This window comes from Epargyreus clarus, unplaced genomic scaffold, assembly GCF_041222505.1.
Source record: "Epargyreus clarus isolate Ecla_fem2 unplaced genomic scaffold, WU_Ecla_fem_2.2 ptg000024l, whole genome shotgun sequence".
Classification (NCBI taxonomy): Eukaryota; Metazoa; Arthropoda; class Insecta; order Lepidoptera; family Hesperiidae; genus Epargyreus; species Epargyreus clarus.
Window position 1 is genome coordinate 4,966,075 of NW_027332231.1, and position 23,407 is coordinate 4,989,481.

General features: G+C 37.0%; 2 protein-coding genes across 3 annotated transcripts; one reads left to right on the plus strand and one right to left on the minus strand.

Moving 5' to 3' along the window:
* Positions 1-5,790: 5,790 nt before the first annotated feature.
* Positions 5,791-9,522, minus strand: LOC140752369 (protein lethal(2)essential for life). Its single transcript, XM_073086642.1, has 3 exons — positions 9,369-9,522; positions 6,940-7,167; positions 5,791-6,361 (listed from the first exon to the last, which is right to left on the minus strand). Exons 2-3 carry the CDS (start codon positions 7,165-7,167, stop codon positions 6,017-6,019), a joined length of 573 nt encoding a protein of 190 aa, XP_072942743.1. The 5' UTR covers positions 9,369-9,522; the 3' UTR covers positions 5,791-6,016.
* A 1,732-nt stretch (positions 9,523-11,254) lies between these two features.
* PIG-G (phosphatidylinositol glycan anchor biosynthesis class G) lies at positions 11,255-23,355 on the plus strand. 2 transcript variants are annotated; one of them, XM_073086447.1, is made up of 13 exons: positions 11,255-11,798; positions 12,364-12,550; positions 12,850-12,915; positions 14,681-14,890; positions 15,278-15,481; positions 15,833-15,966; positions 16,847-17,040; positions 17,708-17,898; positions 18,228-18,817; positions 19,250-19,362; positions 19,559-20,178; positions 20,722-20,894; positions 21,414-23,355. In XM_073086447.1, exons 1-13 carry the CDS (start codon positions 11,641-11,643, stop codon positions 21,667-21,669), a joined length of 3,096 nt encoding a protein of 1,031 aa, XP_072942548.1. In that variant the 5' UTR covers positions 11,255-11,640; the 3' UTR covers positions 21,670-23,355. The 2 variants fall into 2 exon arrangements, with proteins under 2 accessions (XP_072942548.1, XP_072942547.1); XM_073086446.1 differs by lacking the exons at positions 12,850-12,915; positions 21,414-23,355 and having other exon boundaries at positions 20,722-21,011.
* Positions 23,356-23,407: the final 52 nt, after the last annotated feature.

Here is a 23,407-nt window from a genome sequence, read left to right on the forward strand (position 1 = left end):
GGTAGATCTTCAATATTTTATGGAATTGACTAAAAATGTCGAAATTACCACCGCCACACAATACTGCATCACTTTGAAAATAGGTACCTTTAAGCTTGCGGAGGGACATAGATTCCCTCTGCGTGCTCTACTGGCTTCACAATGGTGAGTGTTCCGAGCAACTATTTGACCTGGCGCCTACGTCACCATTTCTCCATTGTACCACTCGCCGAAGGATGAAAAGCCATCCACACCAACTGGACTCGTGGCAGTCCTCCACGGTTCAGTTTTCACGGACGTTTTTCCACAGACGTGCAAGATGTGGAATGAACTTCCTCCTGGGTATTCCCGGAGCGCTATTACATGGGGCTCTTCAGAAATGGTGTAAAAAGAGCTCTCCTCCAAAGCCGGCGATGCATTGGCGACTCCTCTGGTGTTGCAAATGTCCATAAGTGACGGTGATTGCTTTCCATCAGGTAGCCCATCTGCCTCATCGATTAGGTATAATTATAAAAAAAACGAGCTCGTTAATGTAGCCGTGGTAGGACCTGCCCGGTCAAAGTCTGAGAAGAGTGATAAGTCAATTAAACAAGGCGGTGTCTTTAGCAATGGTCTTTAATAATATCAGAGCGTTAGATAGATTTTGTTTCTTTTACAATATAGGAGTAGCAGACGAGCATGCAATCCACCTGGTGGTAAGTGGCTACAGCCGCCCATGCACATCGGTAATCAACCCCAGATAGGATTAGATATTCCTAACTGAGGTCGGCCACAGATGCGCCGCTACCCCTGAGGACTAAGCTGGAACGCCTCGGAAAAGTATGTCTCCCTTACCACACCGTTCAAACCAGAACACAGTATCACTTAACACTGCTGTTATGAGGCAAAATAAGTGTGGCGGTGGTGCCGCCGGAGTCGTACCCCAAAGGGTTCTACCACCTTCAATTTGATTTTTGATTTAAATATTATCACAAAACAGGGATGCCAGTGTACGAGTAAATACCTACTTATTAGGTACTTAGGTAGAATGGCTTATACTCTGATTCATAATTAGGTGTCCAAAATGTAAACAAATGTGTTGACCTATCAAGAAAATACGTTTCAAATGGTAGTTTCTTATTTTTGACAATATTAAATTATTACAACAATAATAAAATTATAATTAAAAAAAATTAAGATCAATTCACATTTTCTAATATTTATATTACCTCAATTTCGTTCCATACAGTAATAATATTTAAAAACAAGGTTTATGGTAGAAAATTAAAATGTGATAATGGTAACACAATCGGAACCCAGAACATTTCTTGTAACGCCATTTTTAAGTTTCGTAGCTGATGTTATTCATTTTCGTGATTGTAATTGAACTCGAATGTATTATCGTTTTCATAGCGCGTTTATTAAATTGTGAATAATTGTAAAGTTTTCGTTTTTTGTTGAGTTTGTTAAAGTTTTTGTTTCTTGTTATTTTTGACAGTGACATTTGTTTGTTTACATTTTGGACACCTAATTATGAATCAGACTATAAGTACCTAGCTATGTTGTTATTTTAAACTAAACCTAACGCTTTATGTATAGGTAAAAACTATAGCTATAGGTATATATATATAACTGGACCATCAGTAAGACAAGGGGAGCAACAAAGGCTTTGTTGCTATATTTCTTTTTAATATTGTTATTTGATACTTGGTAACAGACAAATACTTAGAATAACTTTTCATTTCTTAATCGACCTATAATCACATGTCAACTTAAAGAAATTTCATTAAGAAAAATTTTGTGCTGAATTATAATTTTCCTTAAAGTACCCACACATTTTCTTCTGCAGTAAATAGGTCAGTATTTGTGGATAACTAAATAAATAGATAAATTACCTGTATAAACACACAATTATAAGTTGTATTTGTTTGTAGGTACTGCAGCATATAGGGTCGGACAACAGCAATTAATACGGCAGGCAGATCAATCGGTTGTCGAACAGTGCGCTCCGGAGTAGTTTGCTCGGTGGTGCAAATTATGAGCGGAAGCGGGTTTAATCTTAATTAGATAAGGTAGGTACTTACCTATTGTGTTGCGAAAATTAGAGTGCTTGATGGATTGCAAATAGGTATATTTATTATTATAATGAACTAGCTGACCCGGCAAACGTTGTGTTGCCATATAAATAAAAAAAGTTAAGGGTGAACAACCCTTATCACTTACGGGTTTGAAAAATAGATAGAATATTTGAAACTGCGATGGTAGCGAAGTCTGTCGAATCCAATGTAAAACATTCCAAAATCAACAACTACTTACGAATTAAAAATTAATTAAAAAAAACCTTTTCCCACGGACTAAATTGTGAATCTAAACCATTCTCAAGTCCCCTTGAACACACACAACAAATTTCATCAAAATCAGTCCAGTCGTTTAGGAGGAGTTCAGTAACATACACACGCACATAAAAAATATATTATATAGAGTAGATATTAGACTACGGCGTTTAGGTTTATAAACCTGACTTTGATAATAAATTTGTGTGTTGTGAGCTGGTCGGCATTCTTTACTTTTTGATTCACTAAAATTACGTTTCTATAGCTTTCTAATACCTACCAATACACTTGGGAAATATTTCAAAGACCAATAGCTCGCGTCTATATTTTTTATCTTACTATAGGCTTGCGAGGCTGCAATCTTACATGAGTGAGATGCAACATTGGCCAAAACACGCTGCCCTAGAAGTAGCCTTTTTTTTTTTTTGTCGAGGGGGAAACCTTCAAAAGGTACCCGACAACGTGGGACCGACGCCGAGTTATGTGGGATTTTTACCGCACTAAAACCCCCCCGGTGGCCGTCCTCTGCGCTGCGTTGAGGGCTCCGGGATCTCCAAAGGAACGCAACCGGAGTCCTCTTAGCGCGTTGCCCCGTCGGGCTCCGCCCAGGTGAGTTTGACGCTCGCCACACCATCTGGTGTATACGACGGTATGCGACTACACATACCGTCGTCCTTCCCGGGGCCGCTGGCCGGGCGGTTCGAGCTCCCACTCTTGCCGCCCGCAACCCCGGAAGCCCCCTTTTAGTCGCCTCTTACGACAGGCAGGGGATATCGTAGCCCTATTCTAGTCCCGGAACTACAGGGACAGCCCTAGAAGTAGCCTATTCACCCTTGACTTTAAATAAAGTGAAATTTATTTATTATTAACCAATTTATTATTATCTATATATTCCTCCCGAAGGTTAAAATTTGACAAATTCTACCAACTACATATTGTCAAATTTCGATCTTCATTGTGCAAAAATTAAATAGATTGATCACTAATAAGGGGATAGTAGGTGTAGTGTATCACCTTGTGGGTAGTTTGTCTCGAGCGCATACGACACGGAATGACAGCTGACTGTATGGGGGCAGTCATGCGAGACCGTCGGTGAGGACGGGCGTGTTGGTGCGTCAGCGAGCCAAATGGGGTTTAAGTAACACTACTATCCCGACGTTGAGTCGGGAACAACACAGTAGGTAAGAACACAGATCTTTTAATATGAGTCCATCGTTATCTAGTAACGATTACAGATTTCCATGGCAGCAATGACCGCCTACCATCGAAAGGCCAATTTATTCGCTACTTCAATAAAAAAAAGCTTAAGAAAACCCATCGCTTAATACCCACAACTTGCACCAACCACCTTGTAATCGCTCGGGGCTGATTGATGAAGCGCCCCGCGCCCCCCGTCCGCCGTTTAGAGTTGAGTGATCCATGGCTATGAGATCTATTACCCGCTCACTGCTTTTATTTCACACATTATTGAGCGCCAACTCGTTACTCTCGCCCTACTCGGATAAATATGTTTTCGGGGTAAGGAAATTGTAGGTACATAAATAAATTGTTTATGTTACGTAACGGCTTATGTATTTATTTGTTTAATTAAGGCTCACCAACGCAGAAAACACAATAACAATTCACAAAGATAACCAGTAGAGAATAAAAGGTCGTGTCCCCACAATTATAGGTGAGCACGGCATAGGTACGTAATAAATAGACCCCTTAAAAGATTATACAATACTAGAATAACGTACAAATATTAACAATAATTCCATTTAAGTTTAAATTTACACAAAATATAGAATAATTATAAATTTCTGTATACAAAATTATAAAAAATATTAAAACAAATCGATCGATTGTATCGATGTAGGTACCTTCCAATTTTATTATAGTACGCAGCTAATATAAAAACAATATCCAAATAAATTGTACCGGGTACAATTTGACCATTATTAATGAAAATAATTTTATGAATTTTACCAATTAAAAAGTAAGTACTTAAAATTAAAAGTAAATAAGTAGACTTCTATATAAAGAAAGGCTACCTACATTTAGACAAACTTTAGGTAGGTACTACCACAACTTAACATAAGTATAGTAGAGGAATAGTGTTGTGCAACAGAAATTAAACTATCTACATAGGTATTAGTATAAATAGCAAACTTTATTATTCAAAGAACCACCTGTAGTCTTAGCCTGAAGCCAATAGATTTATTTACGCTCGGGACAATCATTTAAAAACCAATAAAACATATTTACGAATTTATGAGAAGTACTTATAAAAATCTATAAGTATGTAGGTACCTATTATATATACACTTATCTATAATTTATGTGTAACAGTGTAACCTTACAAATACATATATTGTTTTATTTCATAATAGTACCTAATACCAAACGATTAGTATTTTCATTATCTATGTTTATCGTTGTACATTTCCAGCTAATAGAGATAGATGGCGTTACGAATACGATCTATCGATCATTGTAGTTGTGCGCGGCGCCGTTAGATGACGCTACATTAACAAACACCGACTCGTATTTTAACATTTCAACAATCAGTAAAGTAATACCAAGATACTGAAATAATACTAAAACTACTAAATATACTAAATATAATTATCCTAATTACAATATTTTCATTGCGGTTATCTTGTAAAAGTATTCACTATGCCTACCCAAAATTTGGGATCTCGACTCTTGTCGACTCTAGAAATATATTTAGGTAGTAATTGAGCATAATTAAAAAAGGACTTTAAAGTTAAAAAGTAAAGGTCGTATAAAAACAGTCATCAGTAAATGTTGCAAGGCATCGGCATTCCATCCGCCCCAACCCTCGGGACAATGATAAATTAACAATATTATTGAACTGGGACTCGACGGGAAAATTAAATTAGTCAAACACTCTGCTTATTGCTCTGTTTATTGCTCTTAACACTGTTGACTTATAGAAAGTGGCGACCGTCGTTGACATTTTTACACGTGTCTTACACGTCCTCACCGCAGTTTGTGCTTTGCATTAACTAGTGAAGGAATTATTATTCATTATTCGCAAAGTTCATGGGTCTCTTATTGCTTTTTGCGGCTCTGTGCGTTCGCTAAACATTAATGTACCGTCGCGGTTTGCTTAACAAGTAACAAGTATAAGTGAGTATGTACTTAGTGTTTCGACTTTCGAGGTAATGTCCCACGGTTGTTAGGTTCAAGCTAGACAAATAATAATAATACTCATAGTGTCGTTAAGGAGATATCAGAAAAAAGTTCGTCCTAGAAGATTTCTTTCGTCGTCTGTAATAATGGAGGAGATCCGGCCAGTATTCGAATAAAATAAGACAATTATTTCGACTGGCGAATTTAATTATTTTTAATATCTCTCGATGAAATCCTTTGTTATTTCGCCAGTTCATGTAAAAGGAAAGATTTTATATTCGATGGTACATGTTTTTCTTTCTTTAGTTTCTAAAATGTTTGATATTAACTTTAATCTCTAAAAATAATAATAAAAAACAAATTATCACAATATCGATTTAATATATATAAAAGTGGGCATAATAATAAAATAATATTACACACTTTATGAATGAGTGATGTTTTGCATTCCTCTTAACATAAACCTAATTCGTTCAATTCGAATGCACCTCACTGTTGGCCAACAGTGTTGTAAAATAAATGCTATTTATGTTTCGGTCGTTGAACATCGATTATATATCGATGTCTCGTGGCACATGAATAGTGACTTAGGGGGATGTGACAATGGGGACGGTTTGTTCCCGGGGTTGCTCCGCTTTGGGTGGCTCTGGCTGCTTGGCTGGGCCTGTTTTTGTGATGGGTACGATGCGCTCGCCAGGAGCGGCCGGTTGGCGCTTGGGTGCAGTAATCGTGAGGACGCCGTCAGAAGACAGGGTACTGACGAGGTCGGCCACCTCGTAGCCGGTGGGCAGGATGTATCTGCGGGTGAACTGACGCGAGATGAAGCCGTGCTCGTCTTGCTTTTCCTCGTGCTTGCCCTCTACCAAAACGGAGTTGTTGGAGGCCTTCACTGTAATTTCTTCGGGGGAGAATTGCTGTACGTCCAAAATGACCTGGAATTTAAAAAAAAGTAAGAAATAAGTTGACTGATTGGACTGATACAAAAAAAATTAAAGAAAGAAGCGTTAATTGTAATACTTAGCACTGAAAAGCGCTGTTTGTTTAAGAAATTCTGATTATTTTATATTCCCCCAACTCTCCTTAACTCGATACGGTCTTTATTTTAATACTTATTAAGTAAAATAATTGCAGGTGACCCCTTATTGTTCCCAAGCGTGAGTTATTTAATGGGTATTCAATAACAGTATTCAATGAGTAGTGTGCCACAATGCTCATTATACAATTTTCCAGCCCAGATTTCGAAAGTCTGGGTGGGATTCAATTGTTATTCACACGTTGTGCCCGTGGCTCACCACAAAATGGACAAAATGTGTGGTAAGAGTTTTAGCGTTTATTGATTTAAATTCATTAAATTGTTAATTGATATCAAGCCATAAATTAAACCTCCATCTTCAGTGACCCATTTTGGTCCCACTGCTGTGCACCGGTCTCGTAAATGTTAATTTTCCTCACAATGTTTTCCTTCACCAATAATATAATAATACAAAATAAAATTATTCTCAGGACTTACTTCAAATTTCTCCTTAGTGAGGTTGATAGTGGAGGAAGACTCCTGCCTGGCAAGGCTGGTTCTCCACGGCCTGAAGTAGGAGTTGCGGAAGAGGGAGCTGGAGGGTACCGCGAGGGAGGACATGAGGTCGTCCCGGCGGAGACCCATGCCAAAGTGCTGGTCCAGCAGCCGCGAGGGCCTGTCCCAGTCATCCCACCAGTCGCGGAACATCATGGGGACTATCGACATCTGGAAAACATTAATTAATTATAAGTAAAAATATAAATAGATATAAGAGATCATGAAAAAAGAGTGAATATGAATAGTATAGATAGAGCAGTTAGTCAAGCTTTTCGTAGACATCTTGAGTTTTATTAAGTGTAACAAATTTAGTTAAATCGCTTAGGTCAAGATAATCAAGTAGCTGCGAGGCATCTTGTAATTACCATCAGTTCAATTTAATCGTGAAAATAATCGACAATAGGTATTTACAGTAGATAACATGTCAAGGGAAGTAATAAAAAATAAATGGAAATTTATTTGATAACCTATCATTAAATAGATGATAGCAAAATATTACTTGTTATTGAAGAAGAAACAACATGATAAATACAAGAAAAACAAAATCTGGCTTGCATCAAATGAGAGTTGTGACACAGACAGCAAAGTCATGTCCCTGTAGTTCCGGGACTAGAATAGGGCTACGGTATCTCCTGCCTGTCGTAAGAGGCGACTAAAAGGGGGCTTCCGGGGTTGCGGGCGGCAAGAGTGGGAGGTCGAACCGCCCGGCCAGCGGCCCCGGGAAGGACGACGGTATGTGTGGTCGCATACCGTCGTATACACCAGATGGTGTGGCGAGCGTCAAGCTCACCTGGGCGGAGCCCGACGGGGCAACGCGCTTAGAGGACTCCGGTTGCGTTCCTTTGGAGATCCCGGAGCCCTCAACGCAGCGCAGAGGACGGCCACCGGGGGGGTTTTAGTGCGGTAAAAATCCCACATAACTCGGCGTCGCTCCCACGTTGTCGGGTACCTTTTGAAGGTTTCCCCCTCGACAAAAAAAAAAAAAAAAAAAAAAAAAAGACAGCAAGGTCATAAAACGAGAAAAAACGCAAAAATATCCCATCAACAATGCTCACGATTCGTCTAATCTTTGAAATCGTTAAAACAATGTTCTGTAGCCATAAGTGAGTATTTTTGGCGGTTACTACTCATCGTTCATCAACACGCAAATAGTTTGTTTATTGAAGCGCCGCGGAATGCATTCTCTGACATCCAAGAATTTTCTATCGTAGATAGGTAAGTACCTATTCTTAGAATTTCGAATCAATGTAGTTACATTGAAAACTGTTATTCTCTATGATCGTTTAGTAGAGTATAATCAATTTGAATTCTCGGAAGGTAGGTACGTCATTGTTTTTATGATTGATCTTCATACATTGTCATTATCTATAGGGATGGCATAAGGAAGATAGATACTATCAGCTGTACCATGATTCTAGAGTCTTTCGTAAGGGACTTTAGAAACTATCAGTAAATTATAATTTACTTTGCGAATGCTCATTAAAACTAAACAACATCTTTTAACTCCGCAGCAGTGGATTAATTACATTGTATTGCGCTTCTATTGGTTCGCAACAAGAATTGGACAAGAAACAAGAAACAGACTACAGACTAGGTACAAAATATGATTCTGGAACGATTCCACGAATGATTCACCTGGGAACGGTTTTAGATCTGATGCAACTGACCGAGCGAAATTTGTTCACGCCATGAATGCTATGTGACGACTATTATAACACTTCTCATTGATATTTTAGGCGACCTATTTGTGGAAGTTGACTCATCAAATTATTTTCGTTGACCCAGAAAATTACAAAAGATTCAGGCGTGATTAAATCTTTTAGAAAATCTTTATCTCATTTCAATTAAAGATTGTTTAAATCTGTCTTAAGCAGTTTATTTGTAACACATATGCCACGAACTCTAGTTTACAAGTCAATAACAAAAACAATACAGCATATTAGTTACTAGTCTGTAAACAAACAATTTGACCGGTAAAACAGCTTTGAACTTACTGATTTTAAAATGATGCCAATTTATGAAACACAACAATTTATTTTTACACTAATATTGGGCAAATTGGAAAAAGTAAGAATATTGTTATGATAACTTACATAAGTGTAAGTAAAAAGAAAAGTGTAAGTAAGAAAAAAAAAATAAAAAGAAAGAAAAAATCTATTATCTGAGTATTGATAACATGGTCATCAGAAGATGGTAAATAATACGATCCGAAATTATAGCCAAAAAAAATGCTTAAATCAATAACTACAAAAATAAAAAAAAAATAAACTTTGTTTATGATTATCGAATTGAAGTAAATATAAAAAAAATGAAATCAAAGTTTGTTTATGATTATCGATTTGAAATAAATAAAATAAGAAGCAGCGTACCTTAGAAGAAGAGTTAATTCGTTGCAGGCGCGCGCTGCGAAGTGCTCGTGAGACTACGGTAGCCACGATTCGACGCAGATTTAAATATACACATTCAGCCCACACCAGCTGACTCAACGGGAACGCACCTTGAACTTGATGATTGTAGGATCGCCATTATTCTGGAAGATGCTGAAACTAAAAATGGATAAGAAGATTCATAGTTTCTTCATCATCACACCTACCTGAAGAATTGTTTGTTGACCAAACTAACTGTAGATTTTTAAGGACTAAGATAAGGAAAACAACAGTAATTCTGACAAGCACTTTAATAAAACTTAAAATTTTTGACGGTCAGCTTGATCAATAATCCGTAACTCTACCGATTCGCTACTATGCTTTAATGTACATAATAGTGTCTTACAGTGTTCGCTAAAGAAATATCAGGGACTAAGCCCTCTAGGTGGCGATACAGCTTAAATATCCTATTTAAGTATGGGTTAAGGTAAGATCAGATGGTTTTGCAGCATATTAGAATCATTCTCAATAAATATTGTTTAAATAATCATCATCTTACAGATGACTTTCTTACAGATGACTTTGGTACCTATTTGATTTAAGGGGGCTGTCTCCAAATATTCTACATGAACTTTGAGTTGTAGTTAACTTAATTTGTCCAGCTCTATACTTTCATAATATTGCCTCCTCCATTCTAGGCCATACGTGCATTATTCATGGAGAATAATTTAATTGTTGAAGCTCGAAGTTACCTCCTTTACATAACTATCTCCTAAGTATGATATAACTGTGTACGATACCCAGCTATCCCTAAAAGTATGGTCACTCAAAGATGATGCGTCTGAAGTGGCTGAAAAACTACGTATAGGTAGACTAAAAAATCTGTAGGTGTCTTCCAGAATAAATTGTTTGTGCAAACGTAGGTGGGGTGAGACTCTGTTTATTGTTAAACAAATTCTTGCCTACGTCATGATTCATGCCGATGTCGTAGATAGAGTCGATTCTAACGCCACTTAAAAATAGACAGTCATTGATTAATGCTATTTTCGGACTGACGAGTAACATTATAAATATAACTGCTTAAATTACATTTTTATTTCATGTGTAAGTATTTTATTACTCAACAATATTTATAAATAAATCGAAATGTTTGTATGCTTTTTTAAATTAGCCGCTACAAATAAAAACAGTAATATTCCCGACAAGGTCGTATCTAAAATTTTCCTTCTAGCGGTGGTTGAACTCTGGTCCAGACGTACCTAAAGGATGTTTCTACAGGGTTAAAAAGTAAAATTTAGTTTTTCTGTAACGCATCACCGAAAACACCACTAGCTATGCTATAAACTTGGAATAAACCATAGCGTTTATACTTATTATTCAAATTAGGAATGCATAAAATTCAGACCACATTACATAGATCGCATGTAGGTCACATAAGTGCAGGTTGGTAGAATGTTCAGATACTTGAGAACATTGCAGAGGATGACTCCTTAGGCTTAGGTGTTATACCATTTCTCATTCAAGATGAATGAAGTACTATTTAACGAAGTGAAACAGCGCTTCTGTTGTTTCTAGATGGAAATAGAAGTTATGTTCGTGGTGGCTGAATAGAATCACAAAGTTTTCTACAGCCTTAAGAAAAAGATCGTAAGTAAAATATGTTTCAACAATATAATCGTTTTTCATTTTGGTAGTTGAAACAGTCCCTTGCAAGTTTTGACAACCACTTCTGCGAAATATAATGTCATCAATCTGTACACATTGTATGTGGGTAAAATAATATATCACAAAAATAACTTCCAAGTTAAAAGAATTTATAACCAATGAAATCGTTGCCTCGTTATCTATAGGTACTTACTTTTTGTCTAGTTGTCATTTTCAGTTCTGTCAGTGTCAATGCCTTCGTCTTGTCTATTTGACAAAATAAGTTAAAAAGAATACAATTTTCATTTAGTGGTATTGATTGATTTGTGAAAAATAACCTCATTGCATTTGTAGTTTTCCTTGTTAAGTTTTACAAGGTCATTAACAGATATCTATTACCACCTAATCAGTATCACCATTTTGAAGTATTAATCAAAGAGAAATAATAATCATTATTGTTATCTATTCGTCAATAAAGCCGACAATAGTGTACTATCATATTATATTGAAAGGTGCCGGAGTAAGTTGCTCAATGTGTCCGGCTAGAGGGGAAGGATTGCGTGGGTAGGAAATTAAGGAAATGGTATTGTCGGAGCGAAATCGGGTGTGATTCAAACGTACGGCGGTCGTCATGCTGTCCTGGTTGCAACATCGATGGACCGCGCTCTGGCTGCTCATCCTGGCACTGTCCTCACTCAGCCTCTTTTTATATGGGTTCTTCCCGCTGAAGTACCACTCAGGGAAACTCGCCCATATAGGCGATTTGCCCAACTACATTGATGGCATCAGGTAAGTTTTAACAATTTACAAAAATAAATTAACTAAAATAAATAATGCATGGATCTTTATAAATAATTTTTAATGTTCAAATCATTTTATTTTGATTAAATTTATTATTATTATGGTAAAAATAAATAAAACATCTATAATGTATTGCACAAATGTATCCAAGCATATTGACATGTTAATTAACAAAAAAATAGGTAATCTCAGATGATGTATAATAAGTATATTCCGCGTCAAACTACTAAACCACTCTGAAGTTGTTGCGAGCAGGTGTAGTCATACAATTTGCTTTGTCGACTCAATTCATTTTTATATTCAGAGTGGACTAGCGGTTTTACACGGACTATACCCAAGTTGAAGCTAACCGGAATAAACTTATCTCTTATAAGCTTGCAGGTCCTATTAATAGAAATAATTGTTCTAGTATTGCTCTCATTTAGTGATGCACAGAGATTTAGCACCTGAAATTCTTTGTTAAGTATTGAAATACAACAACACAACAATGCAACATTCAAATAATTATTCTAATAGATGCAGCACCTTGTAATAAAATATTTCTTTATTTTAGTGTTGACGGACAAACTATATACGATCCGGGAGAGAACACAGTAGTGTTGATGGTAATAGATGGCCTGCGCTATGACTTTGTCAGGGAGGACCTCATGCCTTTCACCGGGGAGATTGTTAAGAACAAAACTGCTTGTATATACGTCTGTGTTGCCGATCCACCCACAGTCACCATGCCTCGGATTAAGGTATGTATTATACAAATAGGAATGAATCTAATCTAACTCTATTTTAATCTTTTGTACACAGCCTATTTAACATTTTGTTATGTATCAAAATTAAAGGTAACACTCTGCAGTCTTAATCAATTGCTAAGTAAAGTAATTATGGTAATCTGAGCATTGAATAATATAATAATTTCAAATTTATGGTCTGATTATGTCCAATTAGATCTTGACAACTAAGGCTACAGTTAAATTAAAATTGTCAATGCCAAAGAAAAAAAATTTGTTAATCAATTTCATTAATGCAAATGTATATTACACAGTCTCCGGAGAGAAAGAGGGAGAAAGCACAATGGAGACGCACCATAAACTTCTGGCGGGATATCTTTGCAAGTGTCACTTTTTGTAATTATTATACAAATTACGTAAATGTACTTTAACGTCTATTACCATGGTCACCTGGTCTTAAAGAGTTCAGTAGCATTTGTATATAGTCCAATGGCTTGTGGTGAAAATTTATTTTAATAGTTTAATAGCACTTGAAAGTAGAGTGAACATTTCATAAGCCACAAAAAAATTGGAAGTAAAGCAATTGTAGTCAATATTTCTATTCTTTTCTTGAATTATATACATAGGGTATTGATGCATATTTGGCTTGTATATATGTGAATGCCACTGAATTTCATCAACATCATGGCATGATTGACCCTGTCTCTGTGTGCTTGATCCAAGGAAAAAACTTCAGCGAATGTAGTGAAACTAAGTTTATGTTAATATTGTTAATTCTATTTTTATTTTTTTTATTTTACTTGTTTATTTAAATTGCTGTATTCCATACTATTCAGGCAGACTGCACCATTTTTATCACTTTTTGAAAATTTATACATATTACATAATGCCCACATAGTACTACTTTAGGATTGTATGGAATATGGTATCAACAAAGTTTTTTCTTTGGTGTTGTGGTATTATTGCTTGCGCTTTGCTTGTTTATGTTTATTGCTATGTATTATTTTACATATTTATTATACATGACTTTATAATATTTATACATGTTATATAAAACACTGCAAGTAATACTACTATTATATTATATTTCAAAGTTGTAGACAAAACTTATGCAATGCGTACAGGTTTTACTTGTAAAGATCATATTTCATATCATGTATAACTTGAACTATAAAATTCTCTTCCTCAATTCAATCTCATAGTTCAATGTTGTAATGATATTTACACATTTACTAATGGGAGAATAATAAATAAGAAAAAATTGTAACATTACTAGTAAATTCAAGTAATGTGTGCGTTCACAAAACACAGATATACAATCAAATAATGTATAAATGATATTAACTTACTATATGCTTGAATAACATAAACAAACGAATAACTTATACTTTACAAAAAAGTTTCTTTACAATTAGTTTAAAATTCAATCTATCAATGCATCTGCACCTGAATCAGATTGTACACCACAGAAACTATTCAATGCAAATTGCATAGCACCAAGTAAGCATGTTAGGAAAACATTAAATTAGGGTAATTACGCACGCACAATTCTAATTGAACGACGATAGTTATTATAACCCGTCCAGGAAGTCCGTTCAACATACCTGTATCATGGGTGTAAATCACTTATCAAAAACTTATACTATGCACAAAAGTAATCATAAAATTAATTTTTAAGGCGATTGTTAAAAATTAAAATAAGATTTTACCGTCACCTTTATTCTGAAGGCGCGATATATTGTTTTGCACGGTTCATGTAGTGTTCCTTTATTTATTTAAAATAAATGTAAATAAATAAAAGAAACCTGTAATATATAAAATATACATTATTTTATTTATTTTTTAACGGATACACGGGTATAGCGGCGATATGCTCTAATTATATGTTGAATGCGTGCTTAGATTCAATTTTTAATGCATGAATGAACTTGTAAATAAAAACGGAAGCTGTATTAACTGTCACTTTATAAAAAATATCATATAATTTATTGTTTTGGAATGGCATGCAAAAGTATTTTATATTTGTGTCAACTAATGACTATGTACCCTACATATCTGTAACTTTTTTTACTTAAGTAGCTAACATTGTATTGCATGTGTCATCTTAACGTCTAGAACCTTTTAGAATATTCTTTCTCTTTCCAGGCGATGATGACAGGCAGCGTGTCAACTTTCGCCGATGTGGCCTTGAACTTCGGCGCGCCCGCTGTGCAAGGGGATAGTGTGTTGCGCGTCGCGGCCAACAGGGGGCGCAAATCCATAATGTATGGAGACGATACTTGGCTTAGACTGTTCCCTGGTCTCTGGTCGGAATCGGATGGAACCACGTCGTTTTTCGTTACGGATTATACTGAGGTTTATATTATTGTCTTAATATGAAATTTAATAAAATAATATCTCAGACTTTATAGTGGTAGAATGTTATAGTTCACGTAAAACTGCTAGTCCACTCTGAATATAGAACTGAATCGCGTCGCCATAGCAAATTGTATGACTACACCTGCTCGAAAGAACTTCAGAGCGGACTAGCAGTTTGGCGCGGACTATACTTGTTGCAAGACCATTGAACAAATGCAGATCAAGCCCATGGACATAATGACATAACCAGAGCATGACTCTATGTTTTTTTGTTACGCATAATTCCGAATGTAACAAAATGAGCATATCAATTCTTGTACCTTTTTACTTACCAACAATTATTTTGACTTATTCTTGAAGTTCTACATTTTTTTCTAATTCTAGGTAGACAATAATGTCACGAGGCATCTGGATAAAGTCCTCACCCCTGATGAGAAGAACAAACCAACATTTGACTTCCTAGTGTTACACTACTTGGGCTTAGATCACATTGGTCATTTAGAAGGAGCCAATAGCCCCAAGATCAAACCCAAACTGCTTGAAATGGACGAAATTGTTAAGAAGATTTACACCGCTATGCAGAAATGGGTAAGTGTTTCTTTAAATTATTTTATGACAAATTCAAATAGATATATTGAAATATTGATTATTGATTGATTTTCATGTTCATTATTTCTACTTGTACCTATACAAAAACTACCTGCATGATTCTGATACTAAACATTACCAAAAGAAAAATCAAAGTATAATAGAGATGAAGATTGAATAAATATAATTATTATTTTATTGAAATGAATCGTTATTGACACAGACTTCTTCTGTTTTTGGTGATAGTGGTGGTTGAAAGGTGGTCAAAATAAGTATTTAAAGACTTTTTCATAAGATTATGAATCAATTAAACATACGATTTTCTATATTAACCTAATTTCATGTCTCTAGGATCGTACTGGGGTGCTGATGATAGGTGGTGATCACGGCATGCGGGATGCGGGAGGCCATGGCGGGTCCTCTCCGGCCGAAGTGCTCGTACCGCTCGTCGTTGTCAAAACTGGCGACAACGCGTGCCCTTACAAGTAAGTATTTTTATTCCTTTCTTTTTTTTAAATGAGGGGAAACCTTCAAAAGGTACCAGACGCCATGCGAGTGACGCCTGGTTATGTGGGACTTTTACCGCACTAAATCCCCCCCGGTGGGTGTCCTCGGCGTTTGGTGGAGAACTCCGGGATCTCTAACGGAACACAACCGAAGTCTTCCTAACGCGATGCCCTTCTATCGGGCTCTGCCCTGGGGGGAGCAATTTACGCTCCTCTCACATCCCCTGGTGATTACAGCGCTGTCCTTCCTGGGGTCTCTTGCTGGACGGTTTGAGGTCCCTCTTGCCGCCTGCAACCCCGAAAGCCCCTTTTAGTCGCCACTTACGACAGGCAGGGGATACCGTAGCCCTATTCTGGTCCCGGAACAACCGGGACTATTTGTATGCCTACCCACAGATCAACTCGTGATACAAGTGACGTCAAGTGCGCGCGTAAAGATGGTGGCCCTGCAATTGGTTACTAAGTTTGAGTTGTATAATGTATGATTCATGGTGTTTTTTTATAAAATATGCATAATTGTGCATGAAATTAAATCAATGTATTAAGCTTAACCATTATATTCAAGTTCATTTATACTTTCTGCGCGAATGAAAGAGAGGATATCAATGTATAGAATAAATAAGGAGGTCTTGTTCAGCAGGAAGAATATAAGGTAGCTTAAAGAAGTAGCGCTGTTAAAAAAAAAAAAAATTCTTCGATTATTTATGTATAATAAAAACTTCGATCATTATGCTCATAAGTTTTTCCGTGTAAATACAGAAAACTTACTCTTATGTATTTTTCTTAAATTAAAGATTTCGTTCCGTCTGTCATTTACTGTAAGAGAAATTTTAGGTTTTAAATATTCTTTTAATTCCAGATTGGGACCAGGTCCGGCGATATCTCAGGTGGACATAGCACCCACCATCGCGTGGCTGCTCAACGCTCCTATCCCGGGGGACAGCTCGGGGACCATCCTGCCGTCGCTCATGCCGGCTGATATCCGCCAACAGCTGTATTTGCTGCACTTGGTCACCGCGCAGAACGCGAAGCAGCTGGGGGACTATGACGCTGGTATGGATAATAATAATAATATATTTATCTCTTCACTAAGCTTAGGTTGTAGGTTACAAATGTTACAATACAAAACCTCAAGTTCCATTTTACATTAATGCTTTGTGAGAGTCTAAAGTCTGTACTAGGATAACGTGTATGACAGATTTCCAGGCCCTCGCACTGGATAAGTTTGGTATTATAGGAACTGTATTATACTACACATAATATTATACTACATTAATTGAGATTTTATCGCAATGAAACTGAAACTATTTGTGTGTTTGTAAGCGTGCGTCTATGTGTGAATGTGTGTAATTATGTATGTGTACGTTTGTATGTGGTGTACATATGGCGGTATACATATATTATTTAAGATAATAATAATGCTAATAGGCTTTCAGCGGTTTTAGTATTTTAGTCAAGTGTTCGCAGCCAATTTGTTACTAATGTGTAAACCGCCACACCTATTTCTGCCTTACACGAGCAGTGTTAAACGCGAAAATAATATTTCTAACCTAATGAAACTTAGCTTTACCCAAAAAAATAAAATATCTTGTTTGATAGCATTTTCTTTATTATGTATTTAAATATTAAAAATGTACAAGAAAAGATCTTATTTCCACTTTAACGAGTGCCTCATAAATACATAATTATTTAAGGAAAGTATTTTATTTGTAATCCCCAGAGTACTACAAGACGTACCTTCGCGCGGACAAGCAATTCGGCCACTTCCTACTGACGGGGCAGCGTAGCGCCGCCAACATCGCGAAGGAGTTCTACCAGGCGGCTCTACACGAGATGGCCCCGCGGCTCACCGGCACCGCCACCGACTTCGACCTGTTCGCGCTGCTGGCCGCCATCCTGCTGCTCTACGTGGTGAGTGTCGCAGCTCTACTATCCCCCTGCTGGACATGGTATATCTTCTAAGAGTGGAAGGGATGTAAGCCGTCGGCCGCCGCACGTCGGTCAAATGCGGCTTAATAGACTTTCCCTTGAGAACATTTTTTCTAACTTTCAGGGGTGTAAGTTAACTCACATTGTGTTCCTTTACTGTTTATGATAAATAATTCTATTACGCACGTAACTTTGAAAATTTAGTTGCACGTTGAGACTTGAACCTCGGACCCCAAAATGAGAGGCGAAATTTCGAACACTACATTAATAATTGTACACTACACTAATAATTGTCTTTTAATATATTGCAGATAACAGCAGCATTGATCTGCGTCACCCTGTACTCGCTTCAGCCGGAAGCCAGTCGCAAGACGAGCGTACCCTTAGGGCGGCATAAGGTCACGAAATTAAGCAAACTGATCGCTTTCGTCGTCATGTTCTCGATAATAGGGCTAGCTCTCGGCCTATCCTGTGTTATAAGCGAGACTAAGAGCCAATACTGCTCGTTCAATGCGCTTTGGAGTTTGGCGCTACTAGCGACTTGTACCGCACTAACTGTCTGTTACTTTATAATCAAGACAGCAATAGAAAAGATCAAAGATATGTCGCCACTCAGAGAGTTAAACGCGATAGACTATTTACTAATAATCGGAACGCTGTTACACGCGTTTTCGTTCTTCGGAACAAGTTTTATCGAAGAGGAACACATGACTTGGTACTATTTCTGGAATACGCTGATGTTCTTCATTCTAATGAGGACGTTGGTTGTTGTCGTAATGTACGTCTCGAAGAAGTTGACAAACGCCACCGAGGTGCAAGAGAAACCGCACTTGCAGCAGAGAATGAATACAGTCGGACTCGATCTCGTGCCTAAGTGGGTGTTACTGATCGCTTTGCACAGGTAAGCATTGTTTTATGTTACCAACTAACTTAAAACTACCTTAGCTATATAGAATAATATGCAAGATGATAAGCAATAGAGTAGACTGTAGATTTATTTCCCATTGCAGTTTTGCTACATATAAAATTGTAATGTACCTAAAAAAAAAATAATTGTAATTAAATAAATAAGTCTTTGTTACTTTAAATAAACAATTACATTATTATTATTATTATATCTGTTCACTGTATGTTTTCCTATTAAAATTAAAATAAATAACTGATACACAATGGTGTCCATTCTATGAAAAGTAAAATTATAAGCTTAAATTTAATATATTTTTAGAATTCCTATTCACTCGCAAAAGAAGCTAATTATCAAAGTACATTTCTCCTTAAAATAGAATTTTGTAGAAGAATTTTGTATTTGTCTAAGAATATAACATTTTTTTAGATATTTGAGGACGATGAACCAGACAGGTGACCGTTGGCTGTTCCTACCAGATACTGCAGATTGGTTGAATGCACCAGAAAATTCCTACTATCTTCAGCTTCATCTCGTTATAGGTAAAAAACAACGTTTTCAACTTTCTTCTGTAGCACACATTTTAATATGTTATACATCCGGTATATTTCGCTTAAAAATTTCGTTCATATGACTAATCATAATACATATTCGATCGGAGATCGGATTGGAGTGATCGGATTTCCACTTGCATCCAATTGCGAATGGCTATTACATGTATACATTGATTTTTTTCAGGGACTCTAGCCACATTTGCAATTTGTCTGTGGAACGTCGGCTACATGAACAACATAATGCTAATACACACCGGATTCACCACGGTCGCTACTCTATGCATCTTTTGCTATCGGTGCAGCTCCGGCGCTCTACCCGCCGCCTTTCTAGACGTAGAATCTTGGGACCCAGTCCATATCGTCAATATCTTCTGGGGGGTACTATTCGCACAATTCGTATTCGAAATACTAACGTATACGGGCATATTCAAAAAGTGCGGCCTCAGACCCTACAGTCGCACGGAAAGTATCAATAACTTCGAGTACACGAAACCTAAAGCGAAACACGAGGATATCTTCTATGACAAAATGGAGGAGCCGTGGAACTTGGATGCAGTTAAACTGAATCTGGCTCGGTCGATGTCACACATCATGTTGAATGACTTGTTGCTTATCATAACCCTCCTGATGCGGCCGCACAATGTGATAATGGTCCCCAGCATATACTTCACCAGTGTGTTGACTATCAAGTGCTTGGATCACAAACTGTTGGACCCAAGGCCGTCGAGGCAGACTGAGGTGGCTGACTCCATTGGACAAACATTGGCTCATATCTGGATCGGATCCCTATTTTTCTTTTATCAGGTAAATTTGGACATATTTTTATTTTCTTCTGTTTTTAGGATTCATCATTTTTTATTTAGAAATGATTATTATTGTTCATTTAATGTCGCAATTACACGTTTGGCATATGTTCATAGTTTGTGTTATTTTTTGTTTTACTAAGAGACTATAAGTGTAGTGTTTGTCTCGGGTGCACAAGCGTGGGGTGTCAGTCACGTTCGAGCCATTGCCTAGAGCGGGCTTGACAACTCTTACTGCTGGTGATGTAATGAGCCAATACTTATCTCTTGTGTTGTGGTGATCACTACAATAAGCAAGGATGATAACGTAAAATTATTTATAAAAATATATTTTCTTTTATTTAGCTAAGTAGTTTGTAGTCGATATTAGGATAGTTTAACACGACGCGGCAAATGAAGTGACACCGCCAAAGTGAGCATTGTCTTCAATTCTGTGCTCGTCAATATGTCGCAGCCGTAAGCAACATCAGGACAACAGCGCCGTGTGCAAATAGCCTTACGAAACTTACTTAGTGCTAAAGCAGGGGCGTTTGCTTATCTCCAGGGCAACTCAAACAGCCTCGCGTCAGTGGACCTGGGCTCGGGCTACGTGGGCCTGCGGGAGTACAGCGCGGCGCTGGTGGCGGCGCGCATGGGGCTGCACGCGTACGCCGGGCCCGCGCTCGCCGGCGCCGCGCTGTTCTGCCACCTGGCCGCCGCGCACGCGCGCTGGCACGGGTGAGTGGGGCGCTAGGTGTACACACTGGGCGAGCACGGGCGCATGGGGCTGCACGCGTACGCCGGGCCCGCGCTCGCCGGCGCCGCGCTGTTCTGCCACCTGGCCGCCGCGCACGCGCGCTGGCACGGGTGAGTGGGGCGCTAGGCTTGCGTACTCGCCGAGTACAGGCGAATACACGCGAACATAACTGTAATGGTAGAACCCTTTGTGGTTTGACTCCGAAGGCATCATGCCTCTTTCAAGCGCAACGGCATTCTGGTTTGAGGGGGGTGGCAAAGAAGATAGATATACTTATCCGAGGCGTTCCAACTTGGTCCTTATGGATAGCAACGCATCTGTGGCCAATTTCAGGTACAGATACAAGTTTTTTTAGGGGTTGATTAAAGATGCCCATATCCAGTTAGAATAACACAAACAAGGATAGGGCATATCCATCCATAGAACTAAAAAAAGATGATGAAAATATTATATCATATATAGTCTGCTTAGTCTGACATAATGTCAAAATATTTTTACAGATACCTACAAGCAGTGTGGCGCGCCATCAGCATAATAGCGTTCCACCGCGTGTACCAAGTGACGCTGTACTGCATGATCGCGCTGCTGTTCCGGCGACACCTGTTCGTGTGGACGGTGTTCTCGCCGAAGTTATTGTACGACTTCGTGGCGTGCGTGTTCAGTGTGCAAGCTGTGGCGACTATCGCGCAGATTGTGGCACTCACGCATGTTACCAGCTGGATTGCGAAGACGATTACTTATAAAACGTCCTTGTAAACGATATGGGTAATAAGGTAAATATGAGAACGACATAGCAGCTCAAATAGTATTTTGTTCGTAGCCCATTCGTATGGAGAACTGTTTAACTTGGTTGACGCACTACTGCGAGTCTAAATGTCAACCGCTGGATCGTGAAGACAATCAAACATATAAAATATCGTTGTTCATACGCTCTAAGAATGGGTTGGTAAAATACATTGAGATCATATTATTGTTAGCATCAATATTCGTAATTCGTACTTGGTAAAGACTTCAAGAAGTACAGTATTTAATTACCGAAGGAAGTAATGGTGTAATAACAATTAATTGTAAGGAAACTTATTGCCAATTTTTTTGACAATAGTTTATTGAGTAGTATGTGAAAATATGTAGAACTTGAATATTAACTATAAAAAAGCAAAGACAAGTTTTATCAAAAGCAAAAACTATCATAATAATCGATAAGTACAAAGAGCTTGGAAACCCTTGGATCCTTTGAAGGCGGTTAAGAAAGGATCAAACTTATCTATGTGCTATGTTTACTTAACAACAATTTTAAGACCTTCACGGTTAAAATATCTTTGACAATTTACGAAATGACAACTTTCGGTACGATTTTTGAAAGTTTTTTCTTCTCGTAAAAGAGAATAATATTAACAGAAGACTTGTAGATTAAGGTAATATTGATATTCGATTACTTAATGTAATTTGTATTTATAAATACTTTTTTATACTATAAGTATGTGTCTGTAATGGAATTAATGATAATAATAATAATAAGGCTACGTCGCATTTATTTTGAATTCCATTTTTCATATAATTTGGCTATCGATATTGTAATAGTATCCACGAATTCACTGAGCAGGCGATGCCCACGGCAACGCCTGAATTAGATGTTAGTACATTATACAAGTAAATGTTATACATAATTACTTCTTAGAATAGGGCAAAAAATTATACGGTCATTTTTATACTTAACATTACAACTTATTGGAAAATTATTTTTAATAATTCTCAATTTTTAACTACAAATATAAGTAGCATACACATTTATGTAGCCTTCTTTCTCTTTCAGCAAAGTCATCCAGTTTTTACATTAAATTATACTTGTATGAACGTTTTGACAGACAAAAAAATTATATGTCTCTTAACCAATCTATTATATTATTATAAAACTATTTTGTAAATTTTTATTTAAAATTTGGACCACTTACACATTTATTGTTAGAACGTTATATAACACTTTTATTACGGGTATGTCAAGAGGAATTAACAAAATTAATTAATTTAATTTAGTATTCATCGCGTTTTGAACAAAATGAATGATTATTATGTATATTTTGTATATTTTTAATTTAATTAAATTGTTCCTTATTTTATTATGATATTTTAGCATTATGCATAAAAGAGCCTGATATGCTTGTGGGGGTTATGAGTAGCGATAGAGATTTGCCCGATATGACCGAACGAAAAATCACGTTTTGAAATCGTCAATCTGGCGAAACCATAACTTTTATAATGATATTTATGTACATTTCGGTATTACGAAAATTTTTATATTTTTTCTTATTTGCGTATTTATTATAAATAATGTTTTTATTCCAAATAAAATTGTCTTTCCAATATTCGTAATAGTACATTTAGGGTGAAAAGTACACGTGAAAAGCAAAACAGTGTTAAAAGTATTAAAGTGTCATTATAATCCAGATGGCTTTTATTTTATCGTTAAATTAATATAATTTTTTTTTACCCTATC